The sequence below is a fragment of the Puntigrus tetrazona genome, chromosome 8 (assembly GCF_018831695.1).
Source record: "Puntigrus tetrazona isolate hp1 chromosome 8, ASM1883169v1, whole genome shotgun sequence".
Taxonomy (NCBI): domain Eukaryota; kingdom Metazoa; phylum Chordata; class Actinopteri; order Cypriniformes; family Cyprinidae; genus Puntigrus; species Puntigrus tetrazona.
Genome location: NC_056706.1, coordinates 12,640,914 through 12,659,132, shown reverse-complemented (window position 1 = coordinate 12,659,132; position 18,219 = coordinate 12,640,914). Strand labels below are relative to the sequence as shown.

Below are 18,219 nucleotides of genomic sequence, written 5' to 3'. Positions count from 1 at the left end.
ATTTACGAAGGATCATGTGACTCAGAAGACTGTAGTTATGGCTGCTGAAAATTCAGTTTCACCATTACAGGAATAAATTACATTTAAGATATTAAAGCAAAAAAAAATAAAATTAATATTTCACAACATTACTATTTTACTATATTTTAATCAAAAAATGTTGTGGTGAGTATAAGATTTACAAAAACATACAAATATTACTGACCGCAAAATTCTGATTGGAAGCGTAGTGCAAATGCATCTTTAATGTGTGTGCACAACAAAACACAAGAGTCTCTGTCTGGTTTAAAAACTTTCTCTCAGTAACTCTATTTCTGTATTAATGTACAACCGTTGAAAATTACAGCATCATTTGTTTTTCTTTTCTTTTTTTTCAGTTTTCAGGTTTTTTTTTTTTTTTTTTTTAAATGATCTAACTATCAACAGCCATTTTCAAGGAAGAAAAAAAAAAACGAGAGGAAAGCAAGAGTGAGAAGGAAAGAAGGCAAAAGTTATGGCAGGAGCAATGATGGAGGAAGAAAAGCGTTAGACTGTTTCGGTGGAGTGTTTTGAGTGTGTGTGTGTGTGTGTGTGTGTGTGTGCGCACATGTGTAATATCAGCTGACGTGGGTACGCAAGAATGCAATGTTTGCAAATGTCAATCCTTGAACATAATCATGCTATTCTCAAACCCTGCAGCCGAGTAAATATTAGAAAGCAAAAAAGGGGCAGATGAAGGAAATGATGAACAAAAGGGAAAAATGCCTTAAAGAGATTCTACAAATGAAAAATAGAAAGCAGATGGACAAAACGTTATGAGATGTAGAGAATTGACAAAAAAAAAATGTGGAGGGGTATCTTTGGAGAGAAGGGAGCAAGACAGTTGAGAGAAGAGTGAACTTCGATGTGGATTCGATGGACGGATATTCAGGTGTCGTGGAAATCCTTCAGCAGCGTCCGTCTCTTCTGCTCAGCAATGTGCATCTGATTCTCCAGATCCTACAGGGAGAGAGAGAGAGAGAAGGATATTTTTTTTTTTTTTAATTCCAGTGTTCATTTTCGCAACTTCCTCTGGTTTTTGTTCCATCTCTCACCCCTCTATCATAAGCACTCGGCTCTCCACTCTCATAACTGTCTGCTCTCTCCACTTTCCATGACAGGTTCTCGATCTCCGCCTCCAGCTGCGCTTGCTGATACTCAAACTACAGGGAATAAAAATGAGATTTCCCATTACCAAAGACTGATCTCAAAGAAATATCTGACCTTCAAATGATAGATTTACATATTTAATGCAATAGCTTACCAGTTTTTTGCGGGGTCCAGACTCCATGTAGTAGGCATAAGGATAAGTGTACTGCAGTGTGTAACGACACTATGGAGAGAGAAAACAGACAGCGTAAGCGTGTGGAAACACTAAAACTTACGTGTCAACAGTTGTGCCTAAAGAATACAGCTGCAAATAAATGATCAAATCACAAAGGTTACAACTTAAATATTTATGCTGGTTGTTTCAAAGTGAAGCTTGGCACTGTCATTTGACTTGTGAGCAGTGTTTTCAGTTTTTATTTTCCCAGTAAATGCATGCCAAGGTCAATTAACGTACATTTGAGAATGCAACATGCACCAAACATCTTCCCAAACCGATGATGAGAAGTGCTTATAAACCGGCTGCCACATAAAAAGGAGAAGCTTTAAGATCACCCCCCATTTCCCCAACAAAATAAAAGCTTGAGGGTTTAATGTTTGAAAATTAAAAAAAGTCATAAATATCAGTACTGTGTGTTCATATAGTTTCTGTGCAATGAAAATGTATTATTAAAATACTACTTTTTTATTTTAAAGTGATCACATATACATATACACACATATATATATATATATATATATATATATATATATATATATAAATTGAGGCTTTGTTTAACCTTTCAAAAATCAGCAAACCTTTAAAAAATAAATAAATAAATAAATAAAATTCAGAAAAGAAAAAATCCCAATTATCCTCAATTCAGCCTGTACCTTGGCCAGTAGCTTGGCAGCATTCTGCAGGTACTGCCAGTCAATCCAGGTACCCAGGTTATTCATGACTCGCTCCTGAATTTTCTCCTGGATCCGCTGGTACGTCTGTGCCTCCAGCTGCAAGCTCTTATTGTGGTTCTCCCACTGGACACACACATTATGTACATAATTGCTTTGATACCAAATCACAAACAGGGTTACTGCAGAATTTTAGCAAATTTAAGACTTTTTAAAAGACACAAACAAGTTAACGGTGGGAAATATCTTTTTCAGGAATTTCACAATTTTGTCATGTTTTAATCAGTTTATCAAGTCATTAGTAGTTTATCAGTCATCAGTAGCATGCAATTTCTATCTGTTTTGTTGCTAACAGCAGAACACAAAGCAGCGCTGGGCTTGCAGAGCTTGTGTGTATTTAAATGAAAATCATAGCCTTTTGAGTTTAAATCGTAACGCAATTCTAGTCTGTACCTAAATTTATTTCTAACATAATTAAGACTTTCTTGAACAATATAAGACTTTTTATGACCTTAAATTTGATACAAGTAAATGTAAAACCTTTAAAAGACCCACAGGAACCCTGATTAAGTGTCAATGCTGTTATTAACATGAAAACTGCAAATTGGTATGTTTCATCAGGCTGTGAAGAAATGTAGAAATGAGTATAATCAGCATAACAATGAAAGCCAACACCATCTCCAAAAAGTAACTTGTACAGCGTGAAAAGCAGTGCAGCCTTAGTACTGAGCCTTGTGATACTCCATACTGCATGTGAGATCAATATGAGAACGCTTCACTCACTGCTACAAACTGACAACGGTCACCTGTATGACAGCTCATAAATAAAATGAAATAATAGCTCAGCTGTATTGTAATCATTAAGAGAGCATCTAAACTGAAAAAGAACACCACACAGGTTGTGACTGGACAACAAATGCAATAAACTACAACACAATACAAATAGAATTAGATGATTTTGTTGATACGTCTCTATAATGAGTTAACTATAATGTTACTGCCTACTTTTTGGCACAACATACTTGTCAGGATCACTACTAAGCTCACTAGGTTTTGGAACACAGCTAAAATTAATTAGTTTTTTTCAAGTGATTTTTTTTTTAAATGATTAATCATTTTTGTCTCACCCTCTCAAAGTAGAACAGGTACTTTTTGAGGGCCTCTCTGGCCTGGGCCTGCTGGCTCTGATTCACGATGTCCGGGTTCTCTTTGTAGCGACTGCACTCGTAGTACTCACTGCCATGAGTCTTCCAATCTCCGAGACACATCCAGCAGAAATCTAGACACAATTTCATTACAATCAAAACCACCTAGCCACTCAAAAATACTTGATTTATACTTGATGTAATTTTTTTTTAGAAACTAAAAATCACTGGGAAAAACATACCATGTTTACACTTTGAGCATTGCTGCAAAGAAAGAGAGAGAAAACAAATTATTTTTTTACTATCATCCTTTTTAACGGTTCAAAAGTCTTTTTTTTTTTGCTCCTAAAGAAATGAATGCAGCAACTAATTCAGCCAGTAAATGTGACATAGCAGCATAAGTTTTGCAGATAATGAAAAAAAAATACAAATATTCACCATGTGGTTGCACCCTCCATTCTTCTCAATGCAGATATTGCACTTAGGGCACTGTGGGCACAAAAGTAGAAAACAAGGATATTAATATCTTCACTGTCAAATAAAACTTACTCTCATCAATGTGACCATCTCGTGTGCGCTTCCTTACGTCTTTAGTGTGTGCACTGATGTAGTTGGCCGTCTCAGAGTCATCTGCACATTTGGTCAGCCATTTGCGGATGGTAGCACAGTCTGTGGGTGCGTGGTACATCTGTCTGCACTTAAAACTGAAGACAGACAGACAGTCAATCCAAAAACACACGTGTAATCAAGTCATGAATTGAGTAGTGTGTGCACGTGTGATTGTGTGCGTTACCAGAAGACTTCTTCGCAGCGGCTGCATTGGACTCTACGAGCTCGAGGTTTCTGCACCTGTATAACTATCGGACAGTCAGCACCAGGACACAACTGCAGCTGGAAATGACTCTGCAGACGCACAGAAATATGAACAGGTTATGATCAACTAGTGAGACGTGCCTGTTCTACAATGTGATAAGATTACAGATATCAGAATTCTGAAAATATGATAATACATATTTTCACGTTGGAGCCAAACAACAATAAATGCTCTAAGTTGAACTAAGCGTCACACCACCCTTCAGAAATTATTCTAATATGCTGATTTATGCTTAATTACTAGTTGTTATCAACAATGCAGTTCTTATATTTTGAAAAATAGAAAGTTCAGACCAGCATTCATTTAAAATGTTTTATGTATGTAACACCTGTCACCTTTTAAATACCTGAACAAAATAATCTAAATAAAATCAAAAGTGCAATGAGCACTAATTAGCTGTTAAATTGGCAGGTAACTTATATGGAAAAGATATTACGCATCCCTAGATGGACACACACCTCCACATAGTCCCTGAAGAGGTAGCGTCTGTATTTGTCTTTCAGTTCCTCGCTGGGCAGCAGAGGAAGAACAAAATCATCTGGCATGCGAAGAGAGCAGTCCTGCGCCATGCAGGAAATTTCTATAGACAAACACAATCCACAGAGGAGATCAGATAACAAGCTCACTCTAATCAGCAATACATACCGTACTGCACACAGTCTTTATGTGCTGTGTGTGTGTGTGTGTGTGTGTGTGTGTGTGCGCGCACGTGTACACTCACCTACTCCCACGCCATCTTTGACAAGTACAGTGCAGTGCTGCTCCCAGCATGCCTTGCAGAAGGAGTGCTGACAGGGTAGAGAGAGAAGAGCGTCTCTCCGGACCAGCTGCAGACACACCCCACACTGCTGCGACGTCCCGGCCTGAAAACACACACGCACACACACACACACACGTAAGTCAAGAGAACAATGCGCTGTAATGATCATTAACAGAATAATGGTTGTCCCAGGCAACCAGTTTTTTTTTCTTTTTTTTTACAGCTGTGTTGGTTTCTTGCCTTTCAAATCACTTTGTCACATAATAAAATAATTCAACTTGAATCAATATTTTATGTCTCCCATTGATGTGGCAAATAGCTGTGTAAGATGCAGACTAAAGTACAGTCAGCTTGTCATTATCATAAAATAACCCCTTTATTGACTGTACTCTGCATGTAGACCATATTCAGTGCCATCTGCAATTTGTCAAAGAACAGATTTCATGATGGGCACATTTTTAATTGCCTCAACATTGCATTTTAAAGCTGAGAATGTCTTAGAATTCAGGTTTAGGGGGGTTTAATCCCAAAGAGAGCAAGAGAGAGTGAGAAAGAAAGAGCAAGAGAGAGAGCTGTATTTAATTTTACATCAAATAACTATTTTAAAAGACTACATTAAGAAACATTACAGGATTACAGGAACTCACAGTGAGAGATCTGCAGATGGTTGTGGGCTGAGCATGGGCTTCACATAGCAACTGAGAGGAATTGGATTTATACCTTCAAATACAGAAAGAATATTAACAGATTAAGACATAAGTAACATCAGGATTTTAGGTTAAACATTTTACAAATGTTAATTTTTATTATATTAATTTTAATAATTTAGGTGCTGTATTTAGTGCATTTTCTTTCTTTTTATATACTCAATTGATTTAGGAAATTCCTGCAGTAACAAATAACATGCAGACCAATGTTCAAAAGAGTCAGTAAAATATCATTTATGTTAAAGAAATCTCATAATGGCTCCATTTATTTGATCAAAATACAGTAAAAATAGTAAAACTGTGAAACCTTATTGCAATAACAGTTAAATGCAAAACAAAAATAACAGATTTCTCTATTATTATATTTTAAGATTCAGTCTACTCCTGTGATAGCAAAGCTGAATTTCCAGCAGCCATGACTAGTCTTCAGTGTCACATGATCCTTAAGAGATCATTCTAACATACTGATTTGCTGCATAAGACTATTATAATAACTGTTTTTTGAGAACTCTGATCCTCCCAGCATTCTTTGATGAAAAGACAGTTGAAAAAAAATTGAATTTATTTGCAACATTATAAAAGTCTATTCTGTCACTTTTGATAATCTTCATGCATCTTTGCTGAATTTCTTTAATGAACTAAATAAAATATATATATATTTTTTTACGAGGAACTACACAGCAATTGCAAAAACAGCTGTTTAAATAGTTTTAGATGACATATAGCATATCACACCAGTGTAACCATTTCACATTACTTACCCATAAAAGTGTACATATTTTGTGTGTGCGTGCTTCGCTGTATTTAATTACCTTTCGAGTATCTGTGACACTTGCCAGTGAAAATGTACAAGGACCAGTTTGGCTACAGCTGGAGACACCTGAAGGGAAAAAGAAATATCTCTGTACTGACAGACTGAACTCCATGAACCGCCAGAATTTATAGTTTGGAAAGACACGGAAATATACGGCAAAATATTGTTAGCCAACAATAAACCTGCTAGACTCATTAGTCCCTCACCTTTAGGGCACTGGCTACATTGTTGACTTCCTCAGTTAGTACCCTCTGGCTCTCCCTGTACGTCAAGCAATTGAACTGGTATTCTTCTGGGTCAAACGGTTCTTCTACCGCCACGTCATCATCAAGTCCATCATAATAATCAGGGATGTCGCCCTCTACGACGTCTTCATCATCTTCAAATTCCTCGTTACTGTCTGAGGCTTGGCTACTCATATCCACAGACATAGCCCTCTGGGCCCAACCTTTCCCTGACTGACAGCTGCTCCCCACTAATCAGCAGCTATTGAGCTGCTCCTCTCCGCCCCCGACTGGACTGAGAATCCCAGGGGGCCCTGTGGCTTTTAGCAGCACCGAAAAAAGCAGAAGAAATCACACTCCCCGTCACTCATGAGGAAACGGAGCAAGGGATGAGCTCAGACAGAGAAAAATACTGAAAGAGAGAAGAAAAACACATTATTTGGTATCTGTATCTTTATACGTGGTCAGACTGTATTTTCCATTATCTTAAAATAATACTTAACCTAAAAGCTTATGCTCGAAATTAAGCGCTGTTTTAAATAGATTTTACTTGCACCATCATGAAGGGATTTATTTTGAGATGATGACCATCTGACTCCATCTTTCCCCACTTATTACGCAGCTCCTTAATAAATATATGAATAGACATGCAATATTGATTTGAGTTGAAATTATTTCATTATGTGAGAAGAAAGAGGCCGCAGAGCGCCCAGGAACACTGAACTCAATCTCCAACATAAGTCCTGGTACTACTGGAATTTATTATGCAATAATAACCATCCAATTTTACATTATTTGTGTGATAATAACATAATAATATAATCTGCAGAATCATAATATACAACTATTTAAATACATGAATGTGAAATATTAGAGCTATTTTAATAGTTTACTTAATATGCAATATATATGCTGTAAATGTTCTTTTGGAGCTTCATAGGTAATATAGTTTTTCCATTAGGAATTATATTGTTATATTATTATTTTAAAACATTTATTTAAATAATACGGCCTGATGGCTTTAACAACCCAATACCCAATAGATTAACAACCTCACAGATCACAGCAGGTCTGTCTTTAAAGACTTTTATTGTTCAAAATTATCTTTCCTGTGGCAAAACTTAATGAGATTTTTTTTTTCAGGTTTGTTGCACTCTTTCTTTGTAGTTTATTTCCAGATGGAAGGTATGCTGTAAAAGCAGCCTTGCTAGTGCACTTAACTTCAATGACGCTCGCTGAGCTTGACCCACTGTTCAAGGAGCTGCTACAGTCCAGTATTTACAGATCAACACACCTTGAAACTCTCTGAAGGTTGTATGGTACGTGTTTGTCTTAGTATTACCAGCGGCCAAGCGTCTCTTTGAGCGTAAGACAATCATAACCTCACATGCAGAGCGGCTTAGCGTTCCGTTTTAACGGATTACACGGTGTACTGACAGCCCGACCGGACAGCGGGAGCAGGGGAGGCCGCGTGACCGCGCGCCTGACGATCACAGAGATCAGAGCTCCCGCTGATGTGATGACAGTCGCCGATTTAATCGAATAAAAAAAATCGGTGCACGTTAAACTCAACGTGAGCGACCGTCCCCGTCCGGCTCGGACCCCCACAGTCACGGGACGACCCGAAGGGCCATCGCGCACCGTCTAACGTTATCCCTAGCATTCCAGCGAGGGCTATAAATAGAGCGCGACGCTGGGTGCAGTGCATAATATCACGCTCAGCTGGTTTACGGATCACGGTTTAAGTGCGCAGGGGTTGAACAAGGACTGCAAACTCACGGTACTGACAGTGCCGCTTCTGCTTTGTTTACTCCGTATGAATCGGGCCGCACCAGCTGTTGCTCCTCTAGAGCAGCTCATACAGCAGCGCGATCGATGCGCAGAGTCCCTCTCTCCCGCTTTATCCCACGGAACATCTATCGTTTCGCTACGCATATCCCGCAGTTTAAAGCGCACGCGGTCCAATTAAACCCGTTTAAGTGAACGAACGGTTGGTCTGACGTCGCTTTGAGGTCTTTATTTGCAATCATCCGCCAGCGCGCACTCCAGCTCGGGGATTCGTATGTAAACAAGGCCGTTTTGGTTCGCTCGCCAAAGCCGCTGCTCTGATCGTCTACAGCCCCCCGTCGTACCCGACACACCGACTTTACTCACCTACCGGACCGCGTCGGTGCCGCCACTCGACGCCGGCTCGAGAGAGACCTCGGGACGGAGATCCGATCCGTTCGCTTAGATGAGTCGCAGCAGAGCTGAAGATCGGAAGTACGGGGGGATTCTGGAGCGGCGTCACTTCCGTGTCCGAGCGCGAGGCTGTTTTCAGCGGTGAAGTGGCTTCCGTTAGCGAGGAGGGGCCAAGCGCACACGCACGCTCACATATACTCAGGACTGACATACATACTTGTAGTCAAACGCTAATGCGAATGTAGGTCAGCAAAACAAGAAACACGATTTACGGACGATGTGCAACGTGGGTACGAAAGTAAACAGGGAAATGGTCCCTCATTACGAGTTCATACTATAAAGACCGGCCTGCTTCGTTAATAATGAGAAAACAAAAGCTGAGTGTGAAGTAAAAAAAAAAAAATGTGTTAGTGTACTTCAGTGTACTCAAAGTGTCTATGGGATGTGCACTACACGCATATTTGAATAGGGAGTTTTTTGCTATGATGGAATTACAGCCTATAAGCTTTTCAAAATACGAAAAGGGATACACCCTTTAATATATTATGCTCAAGGACTGAATTCAAATGTCAGAAAAATATGTCTGCCACAATGAATAACCTTAAAAGTCATGCTTCAATTGGAAACGTCAATGAAGGAAATAATCTGCTTGGGTATTTAATGCTTTGCTAGCATTTTATATCTTCTGTCAGTGATTCAAAATTCAGTTTACAATTGCTGGATAGATCCCTGTGGAATATACATACATATATTTATTTATATACAGTGCCATTTCCTTTGGTTTAAGTTAGGTTCTCTGGGGAAAAAAGGTTTATGGGAGCTGCATGTTTGGAGATGGACATACGGGGGCAGAGAGGAGTCAAGAGGGAGGTCGATGTTCTGATTCAGTGGTGGTTGCACATTACCATTAAAAAAAAGTCATAGTTATCACACTCCTCTGTTTTGTGCACACCTACAGTCCCAACCAACCCATGACACGCCGATGTATGTCATAACTTGATGAGAGTATCTGTCGCTCTTTTTCCTTCACTTCAATAGTATTCACTAAATTGTTGCAAAACATCAAGACAATTTAAGAATAACATGCAGCTGTTTTCCAATTATTAGCCCAATGTTATTTTCTGTGCATGACCAGAACTCCAGGAGGCATTTACAAACAGTGAAAGACTTTGAATTCACATACGCTCCACAACAACTCCAGCATATTTGTTGTTTATTTGCACGTTTTTTTCCCCCAACAGTATGTTCTATAAAAATATGTATTTTGATACAAAAAACAAATGTACATTCTGAAAAGGCAATGAAACATAAATGCTTGACATTTTCAAAATTCCCTGCATATGCAGCTATTGCAGTTATAAAAGGTTGGTGATAGTGATGTAGAGCTGAGTTACAGATCATACGTGCTTATAAATGCAGAAAAACATTTAAAAGGAGGACAAGGGAAGGGAAATAACAGTGACGGGATGATTCGGTCAAACTTTTTCAAAAGGAAAGAGATGTTTCTCCTCTCCACGTTTCTCTCGTTTAGTTACGCGCCTTACAATCTTTTCCTCTTGTTCCTCTTGCCTGTTCTGCGGCCACGAACTGGTCAGAGAGGGAGGAGCTATCTGAGCCCCGCCCTCTCCCTCCTCATCTGAGGACAGTCCTTCTTTTTCTTGCTTAAGCCCTGGCTCCGATGCCAGCCCCTGCTGCCCATAGCGACGCTTCAGCCTCTCTTTTATCAGCAGGCCTTTCACCAGTAGTGTCCAGTTGGCCACCACACGCTTCTCACGTTTCTGTTAAAAGATTAAACCATAATATTAACAAAACACAAATAGTTTACTCTAAAATCAAAAGTACCATTTCTCAGACAAAATGTTTTTTCAGTGTTACAAAGAAAGAACTTAAAGAAAAAATCCACACACCTCTTGTTCTTTCTTTTGCTGGATATCTTGCTCATTTTCCCAAGCTGCTTTCAGGATTTCTTGGTGTTCTTCACAGACAATATAGCCATCATTACTGAAATATATGAAAATTAAATGACAGATTTTACAGAAAACACCTACATATGTTCATATACACATTATTTATGCACAATACACTCCTGTTCTTTTGCCTTGTATGAAATGAATAAACAGAATGACACTGATGTGAAACTGCCCTGGAACTTGACATCCACGGCTGGACAAAATGTGTACGTGGGAAAAAAATAGCTTTCATTGTATTCCACCAGGTTAGGACATGTTATTACAAACACAAAGGCACTCAAACTTACACTGCATGTGCAAATCCACAATGGTAATCAAAACCCGTCACGGCTGAAGCACAGTCTATGTTCAGTTTTCGAGCAACTCTGTGCAGATTTGGCAAATGCAGGTGAACACATCCTACTGGTAACATGCATGGCTTAAACATGTACACGTTCCCAAACTCATTACGCGGCACCTGAAACATACACAGGCATAAATACAGATCAGCAATCAGGGAAATATGCAAACATGATAACTTTAATAAAATAACTTGAACTGACTTTGCCGTCAACGGCGATCGGAGGCTGGTATTCTTCAGTTTGCCAGACTCCAAAAAGAGCCAGATCTTTGACGTCTTTCTGCTCTGACATCATCCTGGCTTTACGAGAACGGTTGGAAAATCCAAGCACCATCTGACAGACATTAGCTTTAAAAATTTGCTTCATAAAGAAGTCAATACACAAGAAAAGCAAAAAAGCATGTTAAATTATCAACCTTGTATGGCTCTTCTCCTAATCTAACGGTTCTTGCTTCTTTCAGCCAGGTATCTCTAGAATGAAGCGTGTGCACGCAGTCTCTGAAAATAAAGGATAAACACATTTATTTTTTTGTATTGGAAATATTTGTTTTCTGTCATTTAAATTAAGCTGAAAAACATAGATACTAAAATACTACTAAATAAAACAGAAATAAAATAAAGATTAAAAACAAAACAAAAAAATTATTAAAACAAACTAAAATAAAAATTGAAATGGAACTCAAAATATAAAAATGTTAAAGAAATAAAATATAATTTAAAATAGTGCTATAGTATATTAAAAATACTAAATTACCACTGACTTAGATCATCTTTAAAAATAGCATAACTGTTAAATGTAAGCTTTAGCAAATCTCAAACTCAATTTCCAGCATTGAGATGCCTAATTCACTTAAACCATTTAAAATGTTTCAGTTTATGATTTTAAGTTTTATTTTTTGTTTAAAACAGAATTGAGTAATAATAATATATTTTCTAATTTAAACAAGCATGTTCTTCTAAAGCAGATCATCCAAGGAATATTCATCCATCTTTCATTCTGTACATTATATTGTTGTGATGCCATATATTCATGTATAGGATACAAACTATATAGAGTTTACCGTGAATAAACTGGCTCTCCTCTGCAGTACCCAAGGACAGCAGCTGTAGAGGGGTAGATGGCCTCGTATTTTAGCAGGTGCCTCTTTAGTGCGTACAGCGGATGGTTCTTGTATTCTGAGATTGATGTTGGCAATGGCTTGTCCAGTAACTTTGCCTGCATCTGCGGATGAGGAGCACAGGAAAGTCTTAATGCACATCACGTGCGATGAAGATATATGAGTGTGTACACGGCCAATCAAAAGTGTAGGGTCAGAAATATTTCTTCATTTTATCAATGCTGAAAACCGTAATGCCGATTTATATTTTCTAATATTAATAACCATCATGAATTCTTGTGAGATTCTTTGAAAAATAAAAAGAACACAAACAAAACTAAAAAACATCATTTATTTTTGCGACATTGACATAAATGTATTTTATACATTTATGTCATAGTATTAAAAAAAGTTGTGCGTTATCCTGGAATTACCCATTTTACAGTAGGTATAAACAATCCGGTCTCATCTATTAGAAAATTTTTTTTTTCTAAGATTTTACTTCAAACAGAAGTGTGAGTGTGAGTGTACACATACCTCCTGATCCTCCTTCTGTCCTCTCTCAGTATCTGTAGACTTGTAGAGCTCCATAGTCTCCTCCCACCATTCTGATTCGACCCGGCGTCTCCGTGATGAGGTCAGCCACGTGGGGTCATACCTGCTGCTAAGGTCTTTCAGGTAGCCTTCGTCATCGACACCCACCACGTAAGTGATTGGTTGAGTCGCCTGATCAGAGCAGAGCTGCGGCTGGCCAACACCTTGATCCACATCAACACACAGCCACTTCCCCGTACTTTCCAAATAAACCTCCAACCACTCATCTGTTCCTTTCCCCTCCTTTCTTTTACGTCGTTGTTTCTTCACCTGTTTCTCTTCCTCCTCCTCCTCCTCCTCCTCCTCCTCTTCTTCTTCTTCACTTTCTTCTTCCTGTTTGACATCGCTCGACCGAGGAGCCCGATCTTTTCCCTTCACTTTTGACTTTCTGCATACTTTCATAGCCCCATCAGAGTCTTCACTGTCTTCCTCGTTGTTTGGTTGAAACTCCTCTTCACTCTGCTCCTCCTCTTCACTGCTGACTTCTTTGTATGACACTTTTGAAGCTACACTTCTTCTTCTGCTGTTTTTGGGTTTCTGTCCCCCTACTGTCTCTTTCTCTCCTCCTTCCTCTTTCTTTTTCTTTCTCTTTCCACCTCTTTCCTCTTTTACTGCAGCGTTATGGGCTGACGCTGGGCGTTTGGTTCCAGGAGATATCTTGGCCCCCGGAGAGGGTTTCTCAGACTGGTCTTTTTCTGGAGAGCTCTTGGTAGGTGTGGTCTTGCTCTAAAAATAAATAAAAAATATCCAAAATACAAAAAGTGCAGTAAAAGTATAAACCAAGAATTGGTACGCAAGAAAAAGTAGTATAATATTAATTCAAAGTCACCTTGCTGACAGGTGGTGGTTTCAGAGGAATTGGTTGCAATGACAGAACCAATCGACAGAAGAGCCGTAATGACCGCAACACCAATAAGAACAGCTACAGGAAATGACATCACAGATTAGAAACACGGTTGAAAAATATTAAGCTTCCATTCTAAAGTTTGGGGTCAAATCATGGCACTCAGGGACCATCTTTGAAATGCCTCTTGGGCAGGCAGGTACAGCTCCTATCTGTTTTGGAAACATCAAATTCTCCAGAAGTGTTCAAAAGCTTACGATTAAATATTCATATCTGAAATCATAAATTAAATCTGACAATAACAATGTCATAAATGTTGCTTATTTTGCTCAAATAGGGTAAAAAAGCATATTTATCAGGTTAGACAAGCCAGTCCCAAGCGTCACCTATTTCTATAGCAATTGGGAACTCTAACAGCAGCTGCAGTGATGCACTGAATTTACAGATTAGCAATTGGCTCTTCTGCTCAAAACTATGAGTGACACGTCTTGGGTATTCAACAGTATTTGGTAAGATTTTTATTAAAAGAAACTCAGCAATGGAGCGTTAGATTGTTTAAAAGTGATTTTTTAAAATTAGTTTCTAACTGAAGTTTGAATCTTTAGAACTTTCTATTCATCAAAGAGTCCTGAAAAAACTACATCTTAAAATATATTAGTACTTAACATTTGGAATGGTTTAAAAACCTTTGATCGAAGTTGCCCTAAAACCAAAATGCGTTGATGAATGCTGACGAAATGCTTTGATTTAATTAACTTTTCTGATTCACTTTAAATGCTGACTACTGTATTCAAAGTAAGCGAGATCTCCCTCACATAGGTCATTTCCTCATGGTCCCTTGCTGATAAACAGCCAATTCGGTTTTCCAGCACCATCCTCAACTCCACTCCCTTCTCCTCAGGTAAGGCAGGGTTTAATGTGAATGTCATTTGAAACCTGGGACAAAAGAATGATTAATTTACACACAACCAAGACATTACCAATGCACTATTTGCATATAGCACAGGAATAGTTGACTTTTGTTGAGAAATATTTTTGTGGTGTGTAAATTCTGAAACTATCCCTTATATTGTTCAAAACCTGAATGATGCTTTTTTTTCTTTTGAACACAAAAGAAGATATTCTGAAGAATGTTGGTAATCAACACTGAAGCCCACTGACTTTTATCATGTAATGACTTAATCATATACTTTTGAAACAACATGAGGATAAGTAAGTATTGACAGAATTTTTATTTTTGGGTGGAAGATCTCTTTTAACTGAACAAGCGGAATACATCCAAGACGACGAATGAGGCTTACCATTTGAGAAGCCCCTCGAGGAAGCCATTGTTCATGCGTTTTGTGGCAACTGTGGTAAAGTGGGCAGGCAGTATTGACAAAGCAACAGCCAACAGGTCAGACTCACAGCACAATCTGTTCCGGAACAAACCACTGGCCAACAAGCAAAGAAGATGGACCTGTTTGACGGAGTAAATAAGAAATCAAACACCAGTACAATACAAGCAATAAAATATAGCCAAGAAACCGAGATCAAACACCAATACATATTATTGCAATAAACACAGATAGAATATTTATATTTTATTATTAATATTGTTATACTGTATTTTTTTTAGATATATTTAAGATCAGTGAGTCACTTTTTTTTTTTATAGATGTTGATATTTTTTTCAAGAAAACTGGTATTTAAAAAAAAATTGTCAGCAAAGACTTCACACAGCAAAAATCTATTTCAAATAAATGCTGTTTTTTAGGTTTTTCTATTCATTACTATTCATTTTAACATAATAATAAGAAATGCTTCTTGTGTCTCAAATCACAATATTAGAATTATTTCTGAAGGGTCATGGGATCTTTGTGAAGTAATGAATGCTGGAAATGTAGCTTTGCCATCACAGGAGGAAATTACGTTTTATTTTTTTTAAAAAAGAAAAAAAGACAAACAGATTTAAAATGTTTAAATGTATATATATTTAAATCATTATATATATATTAAATCAATAAATCCATGGTGAGCATAAAAGACTTTTAAAAACTTTTACGGACCCTTGAATATTATTATGTGTATATTTAGTTGATTTAGCTGGAAATAAAAACTACAGCAGAAATACACACACATACCTTGTGGGTATCCACCAGCAGTTCCTTGTTAAATCGTTTCATCATTCGACGAAGGTAAGTCTCAAACTCTTCTTTCCTTTTCTCCCTGGAAACAGTTGTCATGGTGTTACAATTTTCCTTTTTATCTATCTGACCATCACTGCTCCTTGCGAATGTGACTGCAACTATCTCGTGGCCGTTTACTAAAAAAATTTCACCACTCGGCAATCAGCCCCTCGTTAAACTCTTAAATAACAAACACTCACTTCTTCTGCCTCTTGCGAACCATGTCTGGAGTCTCGATCTCAATCTCCACAGGTTTCGACTCAACCGCTAGTTCGGTCGAGTCCGCAGGGCCCAGAGCTTCTGCCATTTCTGAGAAAGAGTACAGTTCAAAAGAGTGAGAAAGGCATGATAGCATAGAGGAGTGCTTCTCAAACTTTTTACAGTGGCATTTAACATTCATTATTTTTAAACTGAATGCTCCAGTTAAAAAGTAAAATGTTCATAACATTTTTTGTTGTTATTTAAAATCACTGTCACATTTGCAACTGTTTGGATACTCGGGGGAAATTGCATTCTTGCTTGTATTTTGAACATGGAAAAAAAAAAAAAAAAAAAAAAAATCAACAAAGGTCTTTTAAATCCATCACAATCTACAGTTTGTCAATATTTGTTCTTTATCCTATTAAGTGATACAAATCAGCATATTTTGTGACAAACTATAATACACACGCTGCTTGTGTGCATGCAGTCACTAATTTGACCGTAATATGGCACTCCGATTTTCCTGTTTTTATATAGAAGCGGGATTGGCTTGTAAGAAATAAATGATCACTGGTCTTAATGCTACTTTAAGCCTGCCAAAATTCAGACCACCCCCTCCGTGCACCTCATTTGGGAACCACTGCCATAGAAGATAAACGTATACAATCTAAACACATCTGACTAATGATTCACAAAAACACTACGCACCTTCCACTTCCTCCCAGTCCTCCTCATCCTCACTCTCTTCCTCATCCTCTTTGACTTGTTTCGATGGTGATGAGTGTTCTCTGAGCACGGGGCTCATCTCCTCACTGTGGTCACTCATGTCCTCTGGTTCTTCGGTTTTCACTTCACTGTCCTGGAAGTACTTGCTCGTTCTCTCATCTCTGACCTTTCTGGGCACACGAGATGCCACCCTGGAGTTCTTGCAGTTGTTTTTGTCCACCATACTATTTTCTGAAACAAACAAAACAAACAGGTCAAGGACAACAGCGTAACGTTTTTCGTTCAAACCTACTAGCCACTAAAACTACTTCAAATGAGACAATAAAATTATCTACAACCTACAAAACAAACAAAAAATAAAACAAAACATATCTAAGATTACAATGAAAATGCATGTTTCAAATTCAAAACTGATTCAACGTATTAAGAAAAACAGTAATAGTATTTTATGATATTAAACACTACTGTACAATGTATTCAAGATATAAAATATGAAATATTTTAATTACTTCCTTCGGCTTTGGAAAGACAAGAATACATAACCTATATTTCAGAAAAGGGTCTGTCATCATAGGAACATCATTTTTTAGAGGGGCATTAGAAAGGTCTGGTTCAAAGTACTCGTGTCCACCCTGATGTACCCAAAACACACATATGATCCTAAATATGTAGGCTGGACACGCCCACGGGTGACACACACAATGAACCGAACAAGAGGTGCTGTTTTCACTTAAGTGCGGCAGTTAATAACAAACTACACAAGAGAGCTCAAGCGAGTGTCTCTGCACACCTGCACACCCCAGCTGTCCGCTTCAGCCGTGCACTACATTCAAACTATTACAGTCCATTCATTTAACCGCTTCACGGCAAAGCTGCATTTTAACTCGGCGACTAGTTGAGCAGCAGCCAGACAAAGTACATTTTGGCAGCATATATATATATATATATATTTATACCTTTGGCTTTTCGCGTTTTGGAGGCTGGTTTGCTCTTTGCAATCTGCTTCGGTTTCTTTGTGTCGGTTTTCTGCTGTGTCTCTTTTCTCTTTGCCATTCTGCTGTTGCTGAAAGATCGTGGATAGCTTTGGGATAAATTAACTCTGGTGTATTTAGAGAAACAGACAGACCCGCGTTACGAGCCAGCTTATGTAATGTAACCTAAAGACCACTGTTACCCAACACAATCGTTTCCCACCTTTCATAACACCGAAAAGCGTGCACTTCGACTGCAGGGGAGCTGAACATACGTCACTTCCGCCGGTGCTGTGGCGTTGACCGGGTAACGTGATTCTTTAACCGCTAGGAGGCGCTGTCACACAAGCTTCTTTTACCGTTAGCAAAGTAACGCTTTTTAATTATATTACATTATATATTTCGGTTGATAACGATAATGATATATAGCCTAGTTCCTAGTGCCCGTATAATTCAGCAAAACATATTAAAATTATATATATATAATATATACTAATATTTGGTTAATAGTAATATTTGATTATTTGGGTAATAGTAATTATATTAAGTGGATGTGAAAAAATAATAACTTGTATTTTATGCTAATT

General features: G+C 38.1%; 2 protein-coding genes across 2 annotated transcripts; both read right to left on the bottom strand.

Annotated features, from left to right (window-relative positions):
• Positions 1 to 279: 279 nt before the first annotated feature.
• arih2 (ariadne homolog 2 (Drosophila)) lies at positions 280 to 8,851 on the bottom strand. The gene is made up of 15 exons (XM_043246814.1): positions 8,695 to 8,851; positions 6,523 to 6,952; positions 6,315 to 6,382; positions 5,443 to 5,515; positions 4,757 to 4,898; positions 4,494 to 4,615; positions 3,955 to 4,064; positions 3,748 to 3,865; positions 3,600 to 3,650; positions 3,404 to 3,425; positions 3,144 to 3,295; positions 1,999 to 2,142; positions 1,283 to 1,351; positions 1,074 to 1,181; positions 280 to 978 (listed from the first exon to the last, which is right to left on the bottom strand). The coding sequence occupies exons 2-15, from the start codon at positions 6,745 to 6,747 to the stop codon at positions 907 to 909; spliced, it is 1,476 nt and encodes a 491-aa protein (XP_043102749.1). The 5' UTR covers positions 6,748 to 6,952; positions 8,695 to 8,851; the 3' UTR covers positions 280 to 906.
• Positions 8,852 to 9,917: 1,066 nt separating this feature from the next.
• xpc (xeroderma pigmentosum, complementation group C) lies at positions 9,918 to 17,924 on the bottom strand. Its single transcript, XM_043246793.1, has 15 exons — positions 17,856 to 17,924; positions 17,618 to 17,760; positions 16,644 to 16,892; positions 15,935 to 16,043; positions 15,690 to 15,774; positions 14,868 to 15,025; positions 14,382 to 14,502; positions 13,552 to 13,644; positions 12,666 to 13,448; positions 12,093 to 12,253; positions 11,448 to 11,529; positions 11,234 to 11,365; positions 10,979 to 11,148; positions 10,629 to 10,722; positions 9,918 to 10,499 (listed from the first exon to the last, which is right to left on the bottom strand). The coding sequence occupies exons 1-15, from the start codon at positions 17,903 to 17,905 to the stop codon at positions 10,197 to 10,199; spliced, it is 2,733 nt and encodes a 910-aa protein (XP_043102728.1). The 5' UTR covers positions 17,906 to 17,924; the 3' UTR covers positions 9,918 to 10,196.
• Between the last annotated feature and the right edge of the window lie 295 nt (positions 17,925 to 18,219).

What these genes read in the sequence shown, in the direction of transcription:
- arih2 (XM_043246814.1), bottom strand. Translation starts at nt 6,747, where the DNA reads ATGTCTGTGGATATGAGTAGCCAAGCCTCAGACAGTAACGAGGAATTT. An exon ending in ATGTAGCCAGTGCCCTAAAG is followed by an intron (nt 6,383 to 6,522) that starts GTGAGGGACTAA and finishes TTTTCCCTTCAG; the next exon opens with GTGTCTCCAGCTGTAGCCAA. An exon ending in CTGCCAAGCTACTGGCCAAG is followed by an intron (nt 1,352 to 1,998) that starts GTACAGGCTGAA and finishes CTCTCTCCATAG; the next exon opens with TGTCGTTACACACTGCAGTA.
- xpc (XM_043246793.1), bottom strand. Translation starts at nt 17,905, where the DNA reads ATGTTCAGCTCCCCTGCAGTCGAAGTGCACGCTTTTCGGTGTTATGAA. An exon ending in AACCACCACCTGTCAGCAAG is followed by an intron (nt 13,449 to 13,551) that starts GTGACTTTGAAT and finishes ATTTATTTTTAG; the next exon opens with AGCAAGACCACACCTACCAA. An exon ending in GGAGAGCCAGTTTATTCACG is followed by an intron (nt 11,530 to 12,092) that starts GTAAACTCTATA and finishes CTTTATTTTCAG; the next exon opens with AGACTGCGTGCACACGCTTC.